The sequence below is a fragment of the Amaranthus tricolor genome, chromosome 3, assembly GCF_026212465.1.
Source record: "Amaranthus tricolor cultivar Red isolate AtriRed21 chromosome 3, ASM2621246v1, whole genome shotgun sequence".
Lineage (NCBI taxonomy): Eukaryota > Viridiplantae > Streptophyta > Magnoliopsida > Caryophyllales > Amaranthaceae > Amaranthus > Amaranthus tricolor.
In genome coordinates, this window is record NC_080049.1 from 19261106 (window position 1) to 19288318 (window position 27213).

General features: G+C 35.6%; 2 protein-coding genes across 2 annotated transcripts; one reads left to right on the top strand and one right to left on the bottom strand.

The window, feature by feature from the left end:
• Positions 1-12264: 12264 nt before the first annotated feature.
• LOC130807634 (uncharacterized) lies at positions 12265-13186 on the top strand. The gene is made up of 2 exons (XM_057672910.1): positions 12265-12684; positions 12764-13186. The coding sequence occupies exons 1-2, from the start codon at positions 12619-12621 to the stop codon at positions 13076-13078; spliced, it is 381 nt and encodes a 126-aa protein (XP_057528893.1). The 5' UTR covers positions 12265-12618; the 3' UTR covers positions 13079-13186.
• A 2101-nt stretch (positions 13187-15287) lies between these two features.
• LOC130807635 (MICOS complex subunit MIC60, mitochondrial) lies at positions 15288-26958 on the bottom strand. The gene is made up of 12 exons (XM_057672911.1): positions 26743-26958; positions 26439-26508; positions 24215-24895; positions 23072-23200; positions 22810-22962; positions 22484-22561; positions 18369-18461; positions 18159-18278; positions 16579-16656; positions 16242-16421; positions 15990-16091; positions 15288-15843 (listed from the first exon to the last, which is right to left on the bottom strand). Exons 1-12 carry the CDS (start codon positions 26754-26756, stop codon positions 15610-15612), a joined length of 1932 nt encoding a protein of 643 aa, XP_057528894.1. The 5' UTR covers positions 26757-26958; the 3' UTR covers positions 15288-15609.
• Positions 26959-27213: the final 255 nt, after the last annotated feature.

A 27213-nucleotide genomic window follows, 5' to 3' on the forward strand; every position in this document is an offset into this window, starting at 1 on the left:
GAAATATTGGTTACAAGGTAATAAAAAAGAGATAAAATAGCAATTGCTTCTCTCATTTTGAAAATATTTATCCTAAGGGATTTCAATAATTTCTCAATTAGTTCATATATGTATCTCTAATTTCTTTTATTTCATTAGTTAAAATTTGTTTTTGTTACCTTTTTTAGTTTTTAATAGTCCAAGCATACAATAATTAGTAATTACCTACTAATGACTAATCCCTTCGAACTTTATGTTGTTTTATTATTACCTTATAATTGCTTTTTCTCAAGGAAAATTTGATTTTCTTTTAAAAATCTATTTTTTTGTTTTTTCTTTTTTTAATTTGACTTTTACCATTGATTTTTGAAAGATCTTATTGATCTGCTATCTGTTGGAAAAGATTAGCATGTGCATGTAAGAAAAAAAAAATTAGAGAAATCCCACATGGTAGCGTCGAACTTTCATGAAATGCCAGTGGTAGCAACTTTGTAAGATTTTTCCACATGGTAGCATCCAGTTTATGTCTTATCTAACTGCCGTAGCATTTTCTGTTAAATTCTTGTCAATTTCCTTTTAATTCACCATTTTGACGTTTCTACCCTTATTAAGTGTTGGTTGTTGTCTTAATAATTTGCCTAAAACTATTTTTATGCTCTCAAATGTTTAATTCACCATTTTGAAGTTTAATTCATCTTTAATTTATCAATGCTCTCAAATTTTATCACAATTGTTTTCATTCAAATTATTGTCTTTATAATTTACCCTAGTTAAGTACATATTAGTGCTTGAAATGCACCTTTTAAACTTTATAATCCTAGTTTAAGTGCATTAAGTGAACATTATAGCTTATGTAATTACAATGGATAATTATAGGATAACATATTAAGATATATGTATCTTTAATTACAATGGGATAACATATTAATTATTTATGTAAAAAATTTATTTTCATTTAAATGTATTTGTAATAAATTAAGAAAGAGAATAATCTTAAAATACTTTTTCATAGACTATACTATACTGTCATAGCTATATTCAAAACAACTACACAAATTAAGCAGATTACATATTAATTATTTAAAAGAATAATTAGGATAAAATATTGGTCAAATAAATTTAAAATGAAAATTCTATCACTTATGTTTGACAAATTTATAATACATAAATAAATTAATTAAGTCATATTTTAATTATTATAGTAAAAAAAATATGTTCACTAGGCTGAAAACTTATTTAAAGATTCTACAAAGACATTCAATATTTAAATTATTTTTCTATGTGGTTAAATTTTCTATCATTTTTTAGGTAATTATTCAAAATCTATATTGTTTACTATATGATTATATATATTAGTAAAATCTATCTCAATCTAATGCTAGTTTGAGTCTTATTAATACTTTTACAATTTTTAAAACAAATTAATTTACAGTTTCAATATGAATAATGTATTATATAATAACTTAATTACATATATATAATTAGCAAATTTTTATTTAAATAATTTTAAACCGTACTTGACACATGAATCTATCTAATTTTAAATAGAAACAATTATTTTGAGTTTTACAACACCTTACATTCAAACCTGAAAACTAACTACTTTTGGATCTTACAATACCTAATTTGAGTCTTGCAATACCTATTTTAGTATTTATAACACTTAATTTGGGTATAAAATCCCTACTTTTGGATCATAATACCTACAATGAGTCCTACAACACCTACTTTTAGGACTTATAACATCTACACTAGACATTTACTTTGAGTCTTATAATACTTACTTTTAGAACTTATAACACATATTGTAGATCTTATAACACATACTTTGAATATAAAAACATCTATTTTGGGTTTTACAACACCTTTGTTAAGAGTTATAATATTTACTTTGATTTTGCAATTTTTGCTTTTAAGACTTAGTTCTAACACCTACTTTGAATCTTAAAAATACATATTTTAGATCTTTAAAATACCTATTTTGAATTTTAAAATCATTTATTTTAAATGCTTATTTTAGATCTTATAACACCTACCTAGTCTCTAGAAAGACCTACCTTAATCTCAAAATATTTATATACTTTCCAACATAAAACACCCACTTTGTACTTTTATACACTCATTTTGGATCTTAGAATACCTATTAGGCTATTACCTACTTTTAGATATTTAAAAATACACTTTGTAACTTAAAAATGCCTAGCTTATAACTTAAAACACTCAAAATGGGTATTTTGTGATAACACTATCTTCTCCAGTACTTCTCATGAATTTTTATATATAAATCATGAAAAATAAAACTCGTTTAAATACTATGTCTATCTTCTCCTAATAAACGGCCAGATTAGGATCTTTCTATAGGACCAAGATCTCACCAACCAACTTGTACGTAAATTATTTGAAGTGGGGATGATTTAGACATCCCATTTCACTTCAAATAAAACAAGACATCACATTGAAAGTAGTTGAGGAAAGTAATAACTAATTTTTGTTAATTACTTCTTTTTTCATTTTAATGACTTTACTAAAATAATTAGTAAAGCCTAATATTTTTAATGAATCTTTTCCCATAATATTGCTAAAAAAAAAATAATTCCCACTTTGCATTATGTGGAAAAGTATTTTCCACAATACCGTCCACGTGGAAATTTTTTTTTTTTTCAGACAAAATCGCCACTTGAGATGGCGGTTTGCCTTAAGCACTAAACCGCCACATGAAGTGGCAGTTTGGTCAAGGAAAACTATCATCTCATGTGGCGGTTTGGTCCCTGGTAAACCGCCACTTCATGTGGCGGTTTGCTTGTACTTGTAGTTTTTATTTTTTTTTTTTCAATTCCCCTAAATATTGAACGCAACCTGCATTAAACTAGTTCAATACCATCTATTCCATAATAATCAATTATGAACCTGCTTGATTTGAAAAAATTACTTATGAAAATAATGCGAAAATATATTACAATCATGGAAAGTCATACAAGAAGTTCAAATCATATAAGAATGTACAAAGTTTGTTAAACTACAACCCCCGGCCCCTTTTGTTTTGCGCACTGGTGGATGATGATGGTGTGATCTCGTCAACCTCCGCAATGACATTAAGAGCAGAAGCTCGTCGTTGACTAGAATGCTGATATGTGATGATCCTTTGCGGAGGTGATGGATGTGGAGGAGGAGTGGTGATGGAAGCTGGAGGAACGAATGGCGACATAGTACCGGATGTCGATGGCGATGTGGAAGACCGACCTCGAGTAGATAAACGCTGGCGACCTCTTGTGGACCGAGAACTGGATCCTCTGGAAGAGCTACCTCGGTGGGCTGACTTCGTGGAGAAGGATTGTGGAATGTGTCATCTACCTCACCAATGACGGGTGGAGTCGGTAAGAGGTACTCATAACCCGCCTAACTCAATGCATCGGTCAACGACGCGTTAATGGAGTCTAGGGTCTGAGAACATAGCCGATACCCGACTTCAACTGGCGATGTAAAGGCCCCTTGAATCGTGTCATTGCATTGTATGAGCACCGATCGAATGCGCTCAGTCTGTTTGTTATCAATATATTGTTAAAAGAGTCACTTAAAACTATTACTATATGTTATGAGTGTTGAAATAAGACGTGCCAGTAATGTAGATGTCGGATGGTAATGTGATCCTGGCTGCGCAAATGTGGTGTTCGTTAGGCGTAATATGGAGATACACCTATACCAACTCATGTACATAGCAAAGCTATGACCTGTGAAGTTATCTCCTCAAACCAATCTAGATGCTCGGTCATTCTGCGCATCTACATGCGATCTATGTCGTACGAGGTAGTTCTTGTCCCCAGTCCTCCGATCGATCACATGTAGTTGAGGTTGGGTGTCACAGGCTTGCGAAATGACCTGCTCCAAACCGAATTGACGCATGACACGATCCGGGAGATGTAGCTCGACGATGTCAAAGCAAATAAGTGGACAACGCGATCTCCAAATCTCGTGGCCCGATGTACATATGTGCGGCAGAGCGTCCATCTTAGCCGCTGTGTAAGGCTGCCATGTCATCTGTAATAGAAATGAATATGCTCAGTAATATATACAATTTATTCATAACTAATACAAATAGTAAATGTTAATAACCTGCTCGTCCCGTTTTCGATCAAGTGCGTCTCTGTAGTAGACGAGAGTATGTGGGGAGTGGGATCTCGAAAGATATACGCGAAGCCAGCTGCAAACAAATAAACATTGTTTAACATTTTCATGTATCATAAAATAGTGAAATTATGAATTTGAATAGTGAATTGAGTGTTGCTACCTTACTGCTAAAGGATCCATCCCGCGCCGATGCTGTGACCCTAACACCAATTCAAAATCATCCGCGTCATCTTCCTGATCATGTTGTCCATCGGGTCGAATCGTCCGAATAATGAGTCTCCCTATATGAATGTGCTCCCATGACCATATCTGTAACAACATCAAGCAGCCACCAATGTCCTTGGTACCCTTACGAGATGCTCGGCATAAGTTACAATACAGATACGCTAGGGTAGCACTTCCCCAACTATACTCATCTACGCGCTCCAAGTCTCCCAGTAGAGGGAGATAGATCAACTGTACCGAGTCGCCGCTCTTGTCTGGAAACAAGATGCATCCAAACAGGTACAAGATGTAAGCTCGCGCATGTCTATCAACCGTCACATCATCTGCGTCATCCTCTAGCGTGCTAAAACGCTCTCGGAGCCAAGTCAGCTTCAATGACGATCGAACGATGATCTTCGGCTGTGTGGGGTCTTGAGGGTAATCAGGCCAAACCCCTAGTAGCTCATGAACTAATGCGGGCCAATTTCCCTCTCCATGACCTATCACTACTTGTGCTTCAATGGGCAGCCCCATTATAACTGCCACATCTTGCAACGTGATCGTTGCCTCGCCAACAGTGAGGTGGAAAGTATGACTTTTCGGCCTGCACCTCTCCACCAATGCAGTGATAAGAGCTCGATCGAGCTCTAAGCCCCCGCCTAACAACTTGTGAATGTATCTGAAACCCGCTAATTTGACTACCTCTAATACCCTGTCATCCACCTCCTAATGTAACGTACCCGCGTGGTAGTGCTGAGAGTAACCAATTGGGCAGTGGAGCCCTCCCACGCAGCTACGCTCCTGTGTGTCGCCTGAAGCGTAAGCACTGATGGATCAACTGGGCCCGGCATCGCCATGATCACTGCTACATACATAAGTGTTATAAAAATCATATAAATATTATCAGACTCAACATGTTATAACAAAATATTAAAAAAGCTACACGTGTTACGAGGACGCATCAACGGTGCATCCATTTCGTTCCGCATACGAGTTGATCGCGGACGACCCTTTCCACGCTTCGTTGAGGGATCTGGAACAACTGTAGGACCGTTCCTAGGATCGCAGGTGAACATGTCTGGAAAAGGCATGAAAGTCTTCTTATATGTCGATACGTATTTTGTAGAGCAAAATGAAGGGTCCACAAAAGCATCGTACGATATGTTACGAGCTCGACATACTGCAAGAACATGTGAGCACGGTAACTTGAAGATGGTTGGTTTCTGATAGGAGCATGATGTTGCTGTGAGGTCAACCATGTAGGATTTTTCACATTTTCCTGCTATCATGTTGCCACAACCAGTGGTGACCTTAAATATCCCATGCACTGTGTCATATATCCTAACATCATGAAAGCGTGCTTTTTCAGCATTCTTATCAATCGTATCAGATGGTTTCTTGGCATACACATGTCCATTGTCTAATATGTTTCTCCCTAATCCCTCTTGTGGCAAAGTATTCGTTAACCCGGAAGAATGTCATCCTAACCAATGAAGTGATTAAGAGTAACCTGGCCCCCTTCATAACGCCGTTGAACGCTTCAGACATGTTTGTAGTTCTCACTCCATATCGATATCCACCGTCATGAATCAAAGTCCATTGGCGCTCAGGAATAGAACCATACACTAAGTACTTATACACGTCCTCATTAAACTCTTTAAGGCGATTCATGTAGAAATTATATTTCCGAATCTTTGTCTGTTCAGAAGATTTTCCAAATAAGTTTTTGACTGCTATGTTTTTGAAATTCTTATGCACGTTCGAAGCTAGATGACGTTTACAAAACCAATGGAATGCAAATGGCTCTTCTCAACCTTTTCCAATTCTATTCATTGCATGCAAAATTCCCTTGTGACGATCAGATATAACACATAAGTCGTCCCTCTTAGTGACATAATGCCTTATACAATCCAAGAACCAACTCCATGTGACGTTGCTCTCTCCCTCTACAACGGCAAAGGCAAGTGGGAACAACTGAGAATTTACATCTATCGCCATAGCAATCATAAGTGTGCCTCTGTACTTTTGGTACTACCATCTATAGAAATAAGGGGACGACAGTGGGGAAAACCCTTAATGGATGGTCCGAAAGCCCAAAAAATTTGCTTAAACATCACTATGGTAGGATCCTTTGTCGGTTGGACTTCCTATTACACCACTGTCCCTGGATTAGATTGCATTAACGCCTGTAGGTACCTTGGAAGCTCCTCAAAGGACTTATCCCAATCCCCAAATACTTTTGTTATAGCCTTATTTTTGGCCAACCATGCTCTCTTATATGTTATAACAAATCCGTATTTATTTTTTACAAAATTAACGATTGACTTCACCTTAATCGCTGCATTTAGAGCTTCTCTTCTTTCATCATCCGCTTCTGAATCAGAATCAATATGCTCATCCTCTTGATCTAAAGAGTCAACCTCGTTTGAATTAAGCCTACCCAAGTGACTCGTAGAAAAGGTGTTCATTACACCACCACCAATGCCACGTGAATGAGTTGGAGAGGTAAACTCATCCAAGTGCTCATTAACGTAATTTGGGTTACTTAACATTTATGTGAATGTATCATGGCGTACACTAGGAGCTGATTCTGGAAGTTCCATGCTAGTCATGACTTCCCTCGCATTATCAGAATTTGCAACCAATTCAACATAAACCTCCATTGTCGTTCCAGGGGCTTGTGATGCCGCATAAGCAAGAGCACTTATACTTTCATCATTCTTAATCGGGACTAACACATTTTTCCCAGTCACTGGATATCTCATCTCCATTTTTAACATAAAAGAGTTGTGATCACAACCAATTACATCATAGACTTTGCTAACAAACACCTCAAAAGTCGTATTTTGACGATGGATAAACATCACTATATTTAATCCTCCATTATACCCAACATCGGATCCAGTATAACTTACTTCCCCACCCATTACACTATAACGGGATAATGATCCATATTCTGCAAATACAAACATATTTTTTATGTGATATCACATACACTTAATTGTTGATTGTGAGTAAGGGAAGTGTAAATTTGAATAAAGGAATTTGTGATATTAAGGTATTAGAACACTTATTAGAAGGTTCATTTCAAATATAAAAGCTAAAAATACCATGAATATATACTAAAACCATTAAACTAACCCTACAAAGTAATAAACTTTCATTGAAGCATTTCATCAAACACTTTATATGCATACAAACAAAATCCTAAAATTCAACTACAAATGTGTAAAATTTAAGCTTAAATCATGAAAACAAGAGAATGTAACAAACAATCAACGTATTTATAACTTCAATTGAAAACAATAATAAACAAAAAAACAATTTGCATATTGAAAAAAATTAGGGTTTTATTCATACCTTAAATGAGGATGAAAATGAAGTAGTACACAAGGAGAAGATGGGAATGAAGTTGATTAGTTTAGTTGAATGAGAGAAATTGTAAATTTGAAGTAAATGATAGTGAAGAAATTATTTTTTTTAAACTAATATCGGCAGCAAGAAGCAAAGAGGAAAATGAAATGCAGTGAACAAATGCTCGAAGTTGCTGTTTTGTACTGCTACAAAACCGTCACTTGAAGTGGCGGTTTACTCAATTTTTTTTTAAAAAAAATAAAAATTCACAAACCGCCATTTCATCTAGTGGTTTACTTCAGATCCCTAAACAAAACCGCCATTTCATATAGTGGTTATATTAAAAAAATTAAAAAAAATAAATTTCTCACACCTATCCTACGTGGACGGTAATGTGGGAAATAGTTTTCCATTTCAAGCAAAGTGGAATTAATTTTTTAATTTGCAATATTCTGGGAAAAATGTCATCTTTAATTGTGCAATTATAATAGTAATTTTATAGTTAAACTGCAATTTTAAAATTTTTTCTGAAAAGGATAAAATCACTAATTAAAGTAGTGATATTATAAAATTTAAATTGTTTTTTATAAGGTTTTTTATGTGGAAGGTATTTGGCGAAATTTTTCTCCTTTTGATATAGGCTTGGAATTATTTTGTTTAAGGACTAATTTTTAATTAAAAATTCACATTTTTATCTTCCTTTGACCAACATTAAAATTAATGACATTATTATTATTATTATTATTATTATTATTATTATTATTATTATTATTATTAGGTCCAGCAAAAGTGAAGTTGGCATGTTCATGAGTTCACGTGTTAATCAAGCTTCTGACCTAATCATCGCAAGTTTTGATTAACAATTACTAATTTTTGCATCATGTTGTATCTTCACCTAAATTCATGCTTTTAAACCTTTTCACATATCCACTAAGCCATGTCTGTGCCTGTGGGAAAATTTGAAAAAACTAAGACAATTAGACAACTTAATTCCCAAAATAAGCTTTGTGAACTTATTTCCCAAAATAAGCGTCCGTACATCCAGACCAGAGCTTTGGATAAGTCGCTGTTAGTAACTACGAAAGAAGGAAAAAAAAATTAAAAGGCCTAAGTCGCTGTTAGTAACAGCGACTTAAGGAGTTGACCAGTCAACTCCTTAGGTCGTTGTTACTAACAGCGACTTAGGCGTTTTAAATTTTCCAGATTTCTTCTTCCTCTTCATTCCAGTTCACGACATTTACACCTCACAAGTTCTCCTTCGTTTTTCCTCCATTAAAATCACATTCAATCCTTCAACTAAAGTCATCAAATTCGAAGTTGGTACCACTAATTAGTTCTATAATCTTCCTACATCAAATTAAGGTTTTTTTTTTCTAATTTTTTTCAATTTTCGGAAAATTAGGGTTTAGTGAATTTTAATCAACTTTCACATTAATGTAGGTTCATATACTTGCAATTTACTAATTGTTGTTGATCTTCAGCTTATTGAGGTACGTTTTTATTTGGTGTTGTTGTTGAATTGTTGCAATTGTTGCAATTTACGAATTTAGTATTTGTTGTTGAATTTTAAACTTTTCTATTTGGTTTTGATTTTAAAATGTATGTCATGTATAGTGGTCATTTAGACTTAAGTTCTACGAATATGTCGAATGTAGTTATTATTTGCCTTGATCTTCATAATTAATATTTTGTTCGAGAATTTGTTGTTGAATTTAAAATGTGTAGTGGTAATATATTTATGAACATGATGGTGATATTGATTTTGTATTGTGTTGTTGTAGAAATGGATTCATTTCGTGTGACTGTTGTATGCTTTTGGAATGGTTCAATTCGATCAACTAGTAACAATGTTAAGTATGTTGGGGGAAGACGTAAACTGTTTGCATGCAATTCATACATGGATTTGAATGAATTTAAACATTTTATATGCTCTAGGATTGGCATTGACACTACAAGAAGTACTGTCAATTTAAGTTTTAAGTACAATCTTAGTGGAGATTTGTTAGCTTTTCCGCTTGAGGATGAGGAGGCTATAGATGCAATGTGGGTATATTCAAGGTCTACCCCTAGTCCTTCTTTAGAGTTATATGTAGAAGAGGTACCCCTAGGAAATGAAGATATCAATGTTGTAGAAACAAATGCATTCATGAATATAACTCCTTCTGCTCCTTCTCATACGCCCTTCCCTACCCAAGAAACCCAAAATCTCTTTATGCCATCTTCCTCTTATTCTTCTAATGAACCCAATCAAAGTCAATTTCAAGTCACAAATGATGATACTTGTAACTTATAAGATACAAATGAGCCTTGGGATGATGTTATAAGTGAGAGTAATGAATTCGTTGAAGCTCCTTCTGAGGATGATGTGGGTGTTGACGAGGAGGCTCTAGCTAATGACATGACTTTAGGAAACATTCCAACAATCGTTGCCCCTACACCCTATGCACTGGTTCCCCCTCTAGATGAACACATTGAGGACAACTCTTGGAGGTCTTGGGATTGTGATACAACCTACACCGACGAAGGAAAGTTTCAAAAGGGTATGATGTTTGATAACAAGGATGCCTTGTTGGACGCTGTTAGATTGTATCATATTCGTACGAACGTTGAGTACCGAGCTAAGACTTCAAATCAAACCGTGCTCACCTTGAAGTGTAAGAGAGGGTGTGGTTGGAGGCTTAGGGCTAGAAAGAGCTCCTATTCACCATCATGGGAGATTGTTACATATAAGGGGAAGCATGGGGGGTGTGTATTAAGTACTGAAAATGTGTCAGCTGGACACATTCATTTGACGTCTTCCGTGATTAACAATGTTATTAGAAGTTGTGTTGCTCAAGACCCATCAATTAAGGTCTCTGTCGTGCGTCAAATGGTGAAAGACCAATTTGGTGTCGAAGTGACCTATAAGCGGGCATGGTGTGCTAAACAGCAAGCCCTTCTATCCATCTATGGTACATGGGAAGATTCTTATCCTCTTCTTCCACGCTTCTTGAAGGCACTGCAAGTTTCAAACCCCGGGACCGTAGTTGAGTGGTTCTTTAAGGAAGATAATGATGTCGGTGTCTATGTCCGTCCTAGTATTAGAACTTTCCAACGCGTGTTCTGGGCTTTCCAACCTAGTATTGAGGGATTCAAGTATTGCAAACCCGTTATTGCCATTGACGGAACACATTTGTATGGTAAGTATCGCCATACGTTGTTGACTGCAATTGCCCAAGATGGGAACAAGGGAATCTTCCCGCTTGCCTTTGCTTTGGTCGAAAAAGAATGCATAGCCGCTTGGTCTTGGTTTATGGCGTGTGTTCGTAAGCATGTGATGCATAGTCCAGGGTTATGCGTTATTTCCGGTAGGCATGCGGGCATTCTAGCAACCATGGAGGAGCCGGAATGGCAACCTCCAAACGCCCATCATAGGTTTTTCTTGCGGCATTTGTTAAGCAACTTCAATCGTCAAATGGGTAATCTGAAGCTGAAGAAAATGTATGGTAGGACTGCAGAACAAAGACAACCAAATAAGGTCGTCGAGGGATTAAAGGCCATTGGTGTTGCTAACCGAGAGGCTCTTTTTTGGATTGATCAAGTTGGTGATATGTGCAAATGGTCAATATGTCATGATGGAGGATATAGATACGGTGTTACTAATACCAACTTAGCGGAAGTTTTCAACAACGTGATGAAGGGTGTACGTTTCTTGCCCATAACTACTCTTGTGGAGTTCGCCTTCTATCGTGTTAATGATTACTTTGTTAAAAGACGGGAGAACGCAAATGCATGGCTAATTGGGGGAAGTAAGTACACTTCACACGCCACTAAAATTATCACCCGTAACACCGAGAAGGCAAACTACCATGAGATCATCGCTTTTGACTACAGACGAGGCCTTTTTCAAGTTAAGACTGGACGCGGTAATACAGGATCCGCTAAGGGTGGTAACATTCAAAGAGTGGATATGAGAGACATGAAATGCACTTGTAACAAACCCTTCATATATCACTTACCTTGCTCTCATGTTCTTGCCGTATGTATTAAACGACACTTATCCTACGAGCGTTTTGTGGACTCCTGCTACACGACCCAGAGCTATGTCGACACTTATCCTACGTTGCTTGATGCGCCATGGGAGGTCATCTCCGGGTACAGTTGGGGTTCGGCAGCCCTAGCGTATCTGTACAGGAGACTTTGTGAAGCTTCCCGGAAGAACGTAAAGGAGATCACTGGGCCCCTGATTATTCTACAGGTAATACTAAGTTTACATGTTACCGTTTTGTTTTATTTATTATATATTTTTGTATCTCTTTTACTTATAATGGTAATTCATAGCTTTGGGCATGGGAGCATGTTCTCATTGGTCAACCGATGAGGAGTGTGGGACGTGGTGCATTTGCGCCACCACTGCTTCCTCCCCCGCATGTGCCATATAGATCGCGATGGTCCTTTGAAAGACGAACAAGGACCCACACTGGATCGGGCGTGGGGTTCTACCGCGATCAACTCGATCTACTACGTGCTGACCAGGTAACAACTTCACCACAACTTGTTTTATAAGTATCACATTGAGTAATTTATTAATCGAATTTTCACGTTTAGTTTCTATGGGACCCTTACCCCCCTGAGGCATACGCTGCATTGCCTCAGCACTCGGGCATATTTTCAGGGGCGTGGAGAGCATCTGTACCTCTTATCTGCTTCGACATAGTCGAAGTGCATCTCCCTGAGCACGTACTGCGCCAATTTGGGATGGTACAGGTCATCCCACCTCCATGTGACACAGAAGCGGAGCTCCACCACTCTCGTAAGGGTCGGGAACCCAAGAACTGGCTAGAGGTCAACTGGCGCCATGTCGCTCGTTGGGAGCACAGGTTAGAGCTGCTGGCCCAAGGTGCATTGATCGACGCTGCAGACGCACCTACTACGGCGGATTACATGCCGTGGTTCCTCTCCATTACTCGTCGATGAATGACACCACGAGGTATCATGGCGGCATCCCAGTACACTCCCACAGCACCGACGATGACACACTTTGTAAGTATTCTTCAACATTGATTATTATCCATACAACTTACACTTTAAACATTTCATTAATACTTAAGTCTTACTGCAGGCACAGGGCATTGCATCAGTCATCAGCTCCTCCCAAGAGGAGCCCGTACGGGAGATTGCCCAAGGCATACTCCGAGGGACGCAGTTTCAACAATTCATTCCGGAATTGACTGCGCCCGACATCACTATGTACGAGTGCGGTTCATCACCTCATCATGCCGACGTTCATCTTGAGGAGGTTGACTTAACGTGCCCGGACTACGGTGCCGGGTCCTCACAGGGTGCCACATCATCACACTATCAATCCCCTCCCCTACCGAGCGTCATGCGACTGCATCTTACTATCGTAGGAGGCGTCGTAAACCGTCACGATTAGACAGGGTACAGGAGGAGGATTAGCATTACAATAGTGTTTGTATATTTTGAAGATTAGTGACATTTTGTATATATTCAACACTTGTACATATTCAGAATTTGTAACATATTGACTTTTGTGTATACTTTGTAATATATGTGTACATGTATATATTTTAATCGTATTATCAAACGTTTATTATCAATGAAATGATGTTAAGTACTCAGACTTTTCGGCGATGAATCATTCCGCCAAGAATGTAGTATGAATTTAATCAAAAACAAACAACCAATCATATTCAAATAGGGATGTTGCTATCGGACATTCAACACAATTGCAATCATGTTCAACAAATTCATATCAAATTACATACTTCATTCATTAAGTTAAACTACCGTCGCTGACTAAGAAGGCTTCTTAAACTTTCTCATAATCCTTTCAGTCTCTTCTTTCCTATGCGCCATATCATCCATTTGTCTCTTTAGATTAAATACCTCATCTTTGAGCTCTTTTTTTTTCCTTTTCAAGCCGTATTATTAAGTCTCTCTGCCATTTTGTACCCTCCGGAGCAATCCATCTAAAGTATGTGCATCATAATCCGTCAACCAAGTAGAAAGGGCAAGCAATAAATTCACGCCCTGGATCAAAGTCGCTCCAATCTGTATTAATCTCAACTTCATAACCACAATCCCAAAGCTCTTCAATACAATGCTCCTTTGACATCTACATAATACATATAACATAGTAACGTAAGTGAACTTTCAAAAATTATATTAACATTTAAAAATTAAAAGTAAAACTAACATAATACATAATGTTACCTTTAGAAATTAAGAGAAGAAGAATGATGTAGAATTGATATAATGAAGTATGGAAAATAATGGAGCTATTTACAGAACATCATTACAACGGCTATTTTCAAGTTCCTAACGGCTATTTTTCTAATTAACAACGGCTACTTTACTTCATAAAAAAAAATTAAAAAGCCTTAGTCGCTGTTAGTAACAGCGACTAAGGCTTTTTAATTTTTTTTTTTTCCTTCTTTCGCTGTTACTAACAGCGACTTAACCAAAGCTCTGATCTGGACGTACGAACGCTTATTTTGGGAAATAAGTTTTCACGAAGCTTATTTTGGAAATTAAGTTGTTCAAAAGTCTTATTTTTTTCACTTCCTCTGCCTGTGGTGTTAAGCTTATTTTTGCTAAATTACAAAACTTTAATTTATTTTTAGACAAAAAAAAAACATAGCCATGTCCACAGCATCACGTTCATGGATATTCTTAGTATAAATAAATGCTATGACCATAGATATATAAAATAGATCCAACTAAATTATTATTGAACCTAAACAAAATGTAATAAATGGGGTCCAATAATAAAATCATCAAGACTAAAAGCCCACGCAAATTAATGAAAGATAGTCAAGAAAATTTTAACAGCTACTCTCTTTGGAGACCGTCTTTTAAGAGACGTATTTCAAGCTCAACCCATTAACGATTAATGCCTACTTACCATATTCTTAATGTCTAATTACATTATCCTTACTGCTTACTTATCGTATCCTTATGCTTACTTTTAATACCTTAAATGTCTACTCACATCATTCTTAATGTCTACTTATAATATTTTTATATTATTTTGTTAAAATTACTTATTTGTTTCAAACTTTCAGATACTCGGTGCTAAGATTTCGATCAAATTTGACCCGATTTTTCCGAGTTTTACAATTGAGTTATTTTTAGGTAATGAGTTACAATTTCTAGATTATATAATCCACTAATTTCCAATAGGATTTTCAAGTGCTAAAATACGCTCACCAACACATGCAACTAAACGGAAAAAGTGCTAAAATTTCAATTTTGATGGAGCTGCAACCATTAACAAACCAAAGCTCTAAAACAATTATATAGTACTTCGTGTATATAACTGATATTTGTGAAAATGCAAATAACATACATAAATCACCTTTTAAAAATTCATTACAATATGTCAATATTGTTATTTGTACCAAACATGCATTATTCCCCATTTAAGAACTTATCATGTTATAATGTATCACTATCAATTACAATTACAATTACAAGTATATAGGAAGGAAGGATGTATAAAGTCATGAATTGAGTTTCCCACTTCAACGACACCGCGCACGGCAAAGAAACAGACTCCACTATAAAGATCGATACATCTTTTCATGAACCAAGAGATTTTGAGAATGAACAGAACCAAAATGTAGAAGCAAGAAAAGAAAATATTAGTACTAGTACGAACCAAAACTTCATTCTTTTCCCTCCTCGGGTTATTGACAGTTGACACTATCAAAATAAACGCGTTTTACTCTGCTAATCTACACAAAACTCATTATCATCCATTACAATATGCCTGTAGGATGTAATGGAATGATCCATCAATCTCTTTATTCTGTTTTTGTTAAGTTGGTCTCCCAAAAATGAAAAGAAACCTGTTTTACAAAATGATTTGATATCTTTCAAAAGGTAGATTTTCCCATACTTTTTGGGGGGAGAGCGGGTTCAACACTTACACAAGGCGAGACTTCAAGTAAGGCTGATAGAAGCAGCATAACACTGAACAAGAACCAAAGCTTGCTCAGCGATGGCTCTGTTTCTGGCTCTTTTCACCCAATCATTCACAAGTTCAGTGGCTTTGCTACCTTTAACACCATTCTCAAGCACATCTGCTGCCTCTCTGAGATTTCCTTGGGTTATTAGGCTCTCGACTTTGTTTAGCACGGATTCAATACCATCTCCGGATTCATCAGTTTCCTTGACCTAAAATTTAAGGATTTAAAAAAAAAACATCATGAGTAGTATCATAGCGAGATTCTTCCTTCATCTTTTTCCTTGTTGTTTCAAGTTCCCCTTTAGTGGCTTGACTATATCTTGAGTAGTAATTATTCAATGTAAAGAATTCACACCTTTAAAAAGGATGCTACATGAGCCAAGGAGTGTGCCAAAATACCGCCACCGCTTGGAGGAATTAAGCTGAAGTGCCGCAAATTCCCTTTCAAGGCTTTGAACTGTAAAAGGAAAACCAACAAAAAATCGAGCAACAAAGGTAATTTTAACTTTCAAAAGAAAAGAAAGCATGCAAAGCACACAGCTGGTAGCTCCACCCAGAATCACTAATAGATCCAAAAGGCAAAAGGACAAGTCTTGGTGAAACTTGCCTTCTGATTTAATTGTAGGATTGTATCACTGCCATGAAGTCGTACATCTTCTGGAATACTTGATAGCGCCAACTGCAATAATGAGTCCTTATCGACATTTTCAATGTATACTTGCAGTGCATCTAACTCTGACTGAACAGGCAACCCGTTTGAGAGTGCATCTTCCAAAGCAAGCGCACCCTGAACATGAAAAAATGTGTTGTTTCAAGACCTTGGAAACATATAATTTTGAAACAATATATGAAACAAAATCCAAGTTGAAACCATCTTCCTCCTTCCACCAGAACGCAACAAAAAGGGAAAGTTATTAAGGAAGCAGAATAATCAACACAATTACCAAAGCAAGTTTGTGAATGGAGTGAGTCTGACGAGCCTCTTCTGATCGTGCATAAAATGCCATACACAGAGCATTTATCTGCAAAAGTGCTTTAGTTAAAATGTATAAATAGCTGCTACACCAAGGTATTAGAACAACAGAGACCTCTCGATAACCCTTACAAGCAGAAAAAAAAAGATAAACTTCCAGCTAATCCGTCACCAGTAAGCCATAGTGAATTTTACATAAACTGGAATCAAAATACATTGTCTTCAAGATGCCTAATAACTGCCTGTCCACATACCGCTGACAGCTTCCAGTTTTTCATTTTTAGGTTTTCAAAGTTAGAGAACAGAATACCTGAAGCTTGTTCCGGTTTCCAAAAACTTGTTTTTAGTTTTCAAAACTTACAGTGATAGAGAAAAAATGAGTTTTCCAAACCAGGTTTTAATAATTGACATCACAGGACTTTATAGTTGAATTCAGTGACTTTGATAGTTTGATGAGAATCCCTAGGATTCTAGTATGACATTGCAATTTGTAGTGCAATAGATCAACTCTACCACTGAAACCGGAAAAGCTCTAATGGACAGTTAAGTACACAATGTTAAAACTTAAAAAGTAATAGTAATGAAATTTCATGTAGTTTTGCTAGGATAATCATAATCTGCTATGAGAAAATATTTTGGATACTTGGTTTAAGAAAGAGTAAAATAGGTAATTGCCATGTTAGGAAAAACTTGGAGAATAAGTTAGATTAAGAGGGGGGTTTATTATAAATAAGGGGAAGTAGGGAGTAATTTATTATCATGAAAATTGTTAGACAAATAGTGGGTGAGTTTATCCTCATTTGGGGATATTGCAAGCATCTCAAATAGCTTGTTCTATTTTTTGTTATTTTACTTTTAGGGTTATAATCTTTTTTTGTGCACCCACAATATAATTTCACTTTTTTCCTTTTATTATTTTATTTCTATTTTACTGTTTTAGTTCAATTAATCAGTTCATAGCATAATCACAAGTAAAGGTTCATGCTCCTGCTTGTCCAACTCCAATAATTTCTTTACTTTATTTTCATCCATTACCACTTGGTTAATTGATATTAGGTGATCATGAAAACTTGTGAAGAATAATTTGAAAATAGTGCATCCCTTTGCCTACGGTTCATTCCTAAATTGGCCATAATAGTGCATCCCTTTGCCTTGAGGAAAGGGAATGAGAAGAGAATTCAAGAAACAAAGGATGAAAAGTTCAACCTAAAGTCCTACAAAATGACATATAGGGTCCATCATGACAACAGTTTATTGATCACTTGAATTCACCATGATTTTAGTCAATATGATCCCAAAGTAACTAGTTTCTAAAGAAAATTTCATTATCAGGATTGGCACCAAACAAGGATTACTTTATGTGTTTATCAGCTTCATAGATTCAGGAAATTCAATATAAAAACCTCATAGAAGTATCCAGGCCTTGCGGATTAGAAAAAAGTTTTACTTTTAAAGTGGAACCTTAAGTTGCTATGTGTAAAAAGTGGATCCTTGATGCAAGCACAAACCAATACAATAGTGAAATACAGAGGTTAAAGGCACATTACATACATTTAGATTTGCTTCAGCCATCTTCTCAATCTGCGCTGCCTTTTCTCGTGCAATTGCTGCAGCAAGTTCAGCTTTTGCAATGTCCTGAGCTTCTTTCGCCTTTGACTCTGCTTCTTTTTCCTGCAATGTAAATAAAAGAACCCAATAACAGAAACTGAAAATGCTTCAAATCTCTACAATGAAAATGCACTAATCAAATTATACTTGCACCTTTTCTTCTAGTTCCTTCTTCAGTCTCTCTTCAGCCCTTTCCTGAAGAGACTTGAGGGCTGCAGCAGCTTTTGCTCTTTCTTTCTTTATCTCCTATAGATCAGGATAGCATCAAGAGTAAGAACGTTGAAGCTTCCAATTTAGTACTGAACATGTAGAAAGTAGACAGATTGGAAGATATCTTTCCAGCATCAAATGGAAAGTCATGCAGCCATGATCTATCATTGAGAAAAAGAGCTAACAATGCGAAAGACTTAATATCAATAATATGGTGTTGGCTACATAATCCAAAATAATTGTAATAAACACAAATTATTTGACCATATCTGATACTAATAATAATACCTAATACTAATCTAATACTAACAAAAGTCAAGTTCAAAGATCAGCAATATGTATTCTCCCCCTCCATTTATTCTTATATGTCGTCATATGCTCCTACAAAACCCAATTCTTCATGTCATTCTTCACTCTTATTTTGCACAAATTTTTTACCTATCCTTCTTTTAAGCTCCTCAAAATTCAAAACCTTCTACTCTTTTTCAGATTGGTGAACTTTTCGGTCTTCTCTGCACATGACAAACCAAACATAGATAAATTTCACTCCTTTTTCTGTCAAAAAATACTACTCAAAGGCCTTTTTTATGTCTTCATCTTGAAACAAATCCTATAGTGTTTGTCCACTCACTCATCTTAACATACGCATCTCAAGTACACTCCTCTTCCTACAATGGTCTCCTCTAAAAACCTAACATTCTGACTCATAGAGTAATAATGATCTAATGGTGGTCGATACACATTTCCCTTCAACCATGGCACGCCTTGATTGCATACTACTTTGTCTTTAGCTATCCGTTTGAGCCACTAACACTAAATCATATGGTTAACATCTTAATCAATGACTATTTACTTAGGAAAACTAAGTCACGGGTACTCTTGTCTTTGACTCAATTCAAACTCTTTTGATTCTAACGTATATCTCCACATCTCTAGCTTAGGATTTTCATCTCTTATTTCATCCACTAGTACGATTGCATTAACAAACAACATGGACCATGAAGCATCTCTCTAAATAGATCTTTGTAACTCATCTAGAATCATTGCAAACAAGAAAGGGCTTAAAGTAGTAGACCAATTGCGAGGGTCTGGAGCGGGTCTGGCCAGACCCGGACCCGGACCCTATTTTTTTTTGGATCCAGACCCGGATCCGGACCCTAAGGGTCCAAAATTTTCAGACCCGGACCCAGACCCTACGGGTCTGACAGGGTCTAGGGTCCTTAATGGGTCTTATACAAAGCCTCTTTGATTTGTCAAAATTGAACCTTTTTCGAGTTTTTTTGTATTTTTGTAAGCAACTTATTATCGTATTACTAATACTTTTTCGAGTCCATGAAATTCAAATACAAAATATATCGCATTACCATATAATTAGATTATATCCCGTCAACAAAATTGTTTGAATAAGTTACCATATCTTGAACATTTCTGAACAAGAAGGATATGAAAATAGAGCAAAGCAGTCAGTGGAAGACCAACACTGTAATCTCAGTAAGAGGAGGCAACGCAAGGCTTATAAAAGTAAATAATTGAGAATGAGAATGGCCCACTCCCACGCCCATCCATTCATAATATCATAATTCAAAAATATAAAATTTAAAATAAAGTTTAGGGTCCGGGTCCGGGTCCGGGTCTTCACCTTAGGACCCGGACCCGTCAAAAAAAATTTGGATCCAGACCCGGACCCGGATCCGACGGGTCTCAAAAATTAAGACCCAGACCCTTATAAAAGGGGTGGGTCCGGGGCGGGTCCTACAGGGTCCTGGACCCATGACCATCCCTAATCACTCCACATGTCTGAACATTGTTTTGTGCTTTCTCATATATAGCGTAGACTATACTCATATACTTACGTGCAAGGTTGTCAAGATCGCAATTCTAATTTAGATGGAAAGTGGCTCACAAAATCGGATCATAAGATTGGATCGTAGGATCGACCGATCCTACAAATGTTACATATTTAAAACATTGTACTTATTTATGATTATTGTTATGTCATTTTTATTGTATAAACATTTAAACATACCAAGTACATATAACTTGGAGATTGTACATATCATTTTCATCATTACTTAACCATTAATGAAATTTAAAGTAAAACACGCAATAAAGTTTTCAACTAAGAGACTACAAAATGCTTAATACATATGACTTAGAATTCAAAGAACAAATTTTAAAGCAATTAAAAAGTACATTTTACAAAGAAATACTAGATACAAATAACTCAATCATCGTATCCAAAGCTTCCATCACTTCCTACATCTCAAAGAAATACCAGAAGAAGACATTATGATTTAAGTTCGGGAAATTGCAAAATAATAAACATCATTCAAGAACTTCAAACTAGCAAAATTTAGTCGAGCTTTATATCTTAAATTCTCAATTACTGTTCAACTTTTAATATACAAATTGACTAACAATGAGAAAATAAATTGCAAAATAACTAACATCATATTAAGATTGAACAATAAAACAAGTAAACAATTAAAAAATTCAGAAAAAAACGTATAGGTAGAAAAATACAGGGACTTCAATCAAAGCACCAAAATATCAAATAATCAAGTGATAAAGCAATATGAATTAAAGAAGTAACTAACAAATCCATTTAAAAGCGTAAAGGTAGAAAAATACCTTAAAATGTCCCTAAAGTTTGAATTTGACCATCAATTAATGGAGAAAAAAAAGCGACAAGGAGGCTAAAGAGGCAGACGAAGAAGAGAGCTTGAGAGTTGAGAAAGATTTTGTTGAAGAAGCAGCCAAGTAGACGAAGAAGATGAAGGTCAAAAGGTGGTTTTGATTTTTGAAGCAGTCGAAAATGGGGATTGGGGAAAGAAAGGGGGAAAAGGTTTAGAATATGAGGGATAGTGGGAAATTAAATTGGACAGGGCCGAAAATGGAAAAATATAAGTTTTTTTTAACTCATTTGCAGAATCGGTGGAATCTTCCAAGAATCGCGATTCTACCGATCTTATGGGCGATCCTATGCAACTTCAACTTTGTAGACGATCCAACTCATGGGGTAGGATCTGGATCGTAGAGTCGTGTGATTCTACGATCTGAATCACGATATTAATAACTCTGCTTACGTGGCACACTTTTACCTCTCATGGGGGAATTGCTTGAGGTAGAAGTAGTAACTGATGATGGGAAGTAGTGAATTAAGCACTGAGATTGGAATGAGAATAAGCACTGAGATTGGAATGAGAAGATGGAAAAATGAAAGACTATGCATTTAAGTCAAGCCAAAGATGGAATATAGAGGAATAAAGTAAGTGAATACGGACGCAGACACTTATCAGTTTGTTTTCTACATAAACAGCAAAAAAATTAATTGTGGACCTGTGCTTCTATTCATGGTGAACTTGCTAATAGTTGGCGCTGATGAGGCAAAGTCACATAAAAAGAGGGAGCAAAACTTAAATAACACAATTGGATATCGCCCCCTCCTGGGAACTTCTAATCTTTTCAAATGCCATGGCCGCATAGCCACATTGGAAGTTCCCGTGAATGTTATACAATTAGAGAAACATTTTACGGCATGAGAAGGACACTAGTTGTATTAATCTAAACACCTCCTTTTCCGCTATGGTTACAAGTAAACAGGGAGTCATTAACATATATAACTCTTATGCTTGGTCTTCTCCTTCCCATTATAGATCCTCAAAATGGTCACCTAGCTACCATGCAAGTAAAATCCCATCCCCTTACTGGATGGGAACTACCTAAACTATATAATGACATAACAGTCACGCTGTAAAACCTCAACATGAAATCTATGGATATGCCTCTCTTCTCACTTAGTTCCTTCATTTAAGTTCAAACAAATATGTTTGCAGTGGGTTCTGATATCTTATATCCTAGCTAGCTTTGTCATATTCCCAGATACTCACCAATTCTCTCCATGGCAATCCATGCATATCTTTTTAAGAAGATTTTAAATCATAAGATTATAAGGCCATAATATAGTGTTAATGCATTTATAACAACAGATGAGTATATAAGATAAAAATACAGCACAACAGCAGATATGGTAACCAAATGATATAAATTCTACCAACCTTTTCTAACATAGCTGCTTCTTCGGCATACATGAGTTCACGCGCCCTTGCATCTTTCAGCTCTTTCTCATATGTACCCTAGATATTTCATGAAGAAATGACAGAATAAAGACATAATCAGAATTATGTAGCAAGTTAATGAACTTTAACAATGTTGTAAAGTAGACTTATAGTTTTTGACTAAACAAATGATGGGCACCTTCTTTTATTTTCTTTTTTATCATTTAAGATTACCAATATGCTTGTAGAGCATAAGCATCTTTTATTAGTTTCTTTTTCATGTACTTTTATAAGTTGTTTCTCATGCTATTAAAAAACTATACAACCTTCATAGCCCTCTTTTCTTCAGCAAAGACACACGCATCTAACTCTGCTTGCCTTTGTTCAGCAGCATGAATGGCTTGCAAGAAATCCAATATCAATTTTCCATCCTTAAATTTGTAAGAATCTTCTAGATCTCCTAATGCACCTAGTGAATTCTTAAATCAAAAAAATTCAAGTAAACGAAATAAGTATGAATAACAAAATTAAGGGTGGCATAAACTATATACAACAAAATCATGTTATCACAAATTCTATAATATTTACCTCTTCCTTATTTGAAGAATTTGTAATAGTACGTCCATTTAAGGTTGAAGCTCCGTCGGCAACTTTGTCTTTCAAGTTATATGTATCTAAAAGGGATGTTGATGGCCCCTGTTTTGAATCCAATACATCCTACAAAAGAAAAAAATGAACATCTAATTGTGATAGCATGAGTTATAAGCGATGTTCCAATTATTTCACCACAAGTAAACTTAGGAGTGTGTTCTTTACCAATATATGTCTTTTCAAGATTTTCAACTCAATGTAGTGCGGAACTAACTTATCTGGCCCTTATTGGAATCTCCTTGTTTAATTGATAAGAAAGAGATTGTATTAACATTAAAATAAAGGACTTATAGTACAAAATTGAGAAAAACACTTTTAACTACAATTAAAAAATTACATATCAACCAAACCTTGAATAACCAATAGTTAACAAATTACATATCAACCCAACTCCTTTATAATTTCCCTAATCAAGGAGCACAACAATGCCACCACCGTTGTAGCCCATAGTAATAGTAGACAATTTTCTTTTGTCCATAAAACATCCTAAGATAAAGTATTTAAGAAAAGACACAATAGTTCTATTCCAACTTCTAATCAAACACACACATGATCGCTACATAGGCATATATACATTTCCCATAATCCTTTCCAAACCTCACAAATACAAAATTCATCCCATTAAACATCCAACGTACAAACCCAAGGCTGTACAAGAACTTATTCAAAAAATTTCATCTAGAAATATGTTTGTAAGAAGTGAGGACTGAGGAGAACAAATCCATATGTACTACTAATCCTTGTTTTCAGTAGTTTGTCAAGTCTATTGATGGGATAGGCCAAAAAATAGCTAAGAAGAGCATCATTTCATTGATGCAAGCAATATTATTCTACTTCAAAATAATATTCTTTTGATGTTTAGCGAAAATTTTCAAGCTTGAACTGTTTGTTGTCTTTTTTAGGGAGAAATCTCTCATTTCTACATGCTTCCAAGAAGGACATGAAAAAGTATAGCACACAGATGAAAATGCACAATATATTGCGCACATATAAGTGTAATCATTGACCATATATGATGAGCACAACATGAATGAATTCAAGCACAAGTATGTAAAGACTAATTAGGACACACAAACATACCCCAAATTCATTTTCTGATTTAACCTCATCTATCTCATCTTTATCCTTATGGCTTTCTTGGACAACTATGCCAACATTAGTATCTGTTGGCAGGTTTTCATTTTCTTCATGTTGCTCAAAGTTAACTTTTTCTCCTGAAGACTTTGAGTCTGAACTATATCCATGTAATTTTTGAGAACTTCGAGTTGCATTTTTTGTTGTATCCTCTGTAGAAGATTCAGACACGTTTGCCCCTTTTTCTAGAATACCATCAGCAAGTTTTGACAAACCTTTCTCCTTCGGGTGTGTAGGCGCCTCTTCAGTCATATTAGATGAACTTTTAGCAAATGAATCAATTTCAGCTTCATCAGCTTCCCTCACATGAGAATTAAGAGTTTCAGCGTCTTTGCTATTATGTAAATTTTCAAGCTCTTTAATGTTTTGGAAATCGTGTAAGCGTCCATCACTTAATGGTGCCTTCTCAGAATTTGAATCATCCACTTTTGAAGTATCAATACTTTGCTTCTTAGTACCTAAAATATCATTTAAATAGCCTTCTGAATAAGCTGCATACAAACATGCACTAATTGCAGCACTCCCGAAAAGAACTTTTGACAAATTCTTCCCCGTCTCATTTGGCTTCCCTGTTGAAGGAGGGTGTGGTGATGCAGAAGAAAATTCCCTTCTAGGACATGAAAATATCTGCAACATATGGATAAATTGCAAGAAACCCATTCATCATGTTCCATTTAAAATGCAAAGCTAATTTTCCATAAGATAATTTATAAGAACACAAATCCATTACATCCATATTACCTCGCATATAGGCAAATGTGTCACAATCATGGGACACCGATTTTATTTATTTACAAATTACAACGATACTAACAATGTCCAAATAAGCATTACAGCTTAACATGGTCAAGCAATGACTACAACGCTATAACATGGAGTGAATTTCTTTCAACTACAATGGCTAAAGTGCTATATTGTTTCTTATTTCTAGACAAGCACCAGGTAGATTAATTTTTTATTTTTTTGCTTTCAAATCAAATGCAATTTTAAGAGTGAAAGCATCTTATTATTCTAGCCTGGTAGATTTCACTAAACAAACCAAGTAAATGTCAAATCCTCACTTTTATCGACACTTTATCAGAAAACACTTATCATAGTGGTCTTGGAATGCTAGGAGTAAAAAAAAGGTCAAAAGACAAAAGGATTATTCTTTGCAACTTTTTCGGGCTAGGACTTTGCCTTATACCTAATGACCAAAACAACTCCATGCCATATTAGCCAAGCCTAAAATCCTATATTAAATACTTTAAATGAAGTTGCAAGCCTTCAACCAAAAAGTATTAAATCATAGGTTGTAAACAAATAACTCCCAACATTTTTACCATACTTTTCATCGTCAAAGAAATATCATACAAGTGTGAGATGTCTTCAATGAAAATCCAACAATTTTGGGTTGCGACCTTTCTTAAAGCACACCTATAGACAAAATGACTCATAAAAAAATACTGTGATCAATTAAATTAAACATCAATACATTGTTGCATTTGAAGTATCTATTCACACTATTTCACAAAAGAAAGCATACAAATTTACAAAAATATGCTACCTTCTGCTCATTCCTTCCTTAAAGTTCTTTAAAGTTTTTGATGTTAGTTGTAACTAAATTTCCTTTTAACAGGTTTAATCAAATTCTTTTACTACAAGCTTTGCTTCTACACAATGCTACAGTTCAAGGCGCATACTACAAAGGGGATAACATATGGGCCATGCTTGGATTGAAGACAAATACTTATGGGAGAGATAAAAGCCAATTAAGAGAACATAAACTATTAGAGTATAGAATTAACAGAAAATAATCATTGTAAAGGAGAAAAGATGGTTGTAAATTGATGGAAAAGAAGGAATGGAGGAAACATTAACCTAGTGGGATGAAGAGGAAATATTACTCCTTTCTCCAAAAAATGAGGGTAATATAATCTCCCTATAACATTTATGTACTCTTGAATAAATACCCCAAATACAAACATGCTCCTAATTGAATAATTCAAAAGGCAATAAAGATCAATGAAGTTCTCATTCTTTTAGATTAGACCACTAGTTAGTTACTCATTACACTGTAAATGCCCTTAAGATACTTTGATTAGAAAACAGAACGATCAACATTCAAGAATCATGCAAAAATCCATGAATTTTTTTACTAAAATTTGATTGTCAAATAATTTAAACATGCCTGAGGTGTTGAAGTCTGCCTTGGTGCTCTCCCAATGCTCAATCGACGACTCGAAAAGGCCAAAGCAGACCTGCAAAATATACAAACACACGCTTCAGCTCAAATTGACACAAATAATCAAATCAAAAGATGTAAATGAACAGATGTTCAAGCATATCGCACATAGTTCGACATCAATATACCGAAATTTTCCATCAAAAAAGTATAAATTTAAAGATAGAACAAAAAATCAAGTGAATTTCAAGATATAGAAGAGGTTAAATAGAAATCAGAGGAATAAAAACATCTAGAAAGCATTTCGTACCTCCGCAACATCATCAAATGGGGCAATTTAGCATATAAAACAAACCCTAGAATTTGGGGCTAGATAAAGGTGATTGTAGAAATGAAAAGATGATATCAGGGAGCAATGCACTTTCGGCGGAAATTTTTGGGGGTCTCAAGCGTCTGGAGGCTGGAGCGGGCAAAGAAGTTTATCTTCCGCTTGGTGATGGAGGAGAAACTTGAATATTCTCATTACCCACAGATTACGCACCGGTCCAAATTCGAACCGTACCTGATCGCGAGACCGGATTTTTGATAAGTTAGGACCGGTGATCGGCTCTGTTCCATCCGGTCCGATACCGATTTTCTCCTGGTCTGATTTAGGTTTATTGTAATGTTCGATACTAATAAAATATTAGGAATAAAAGAAAGATTTAGAAATGTTTTGGCAAACTAATAATTATAAAATTAAAAATTATGAGTTAAGAAAATGTTTAGTAGTTGATGCGAA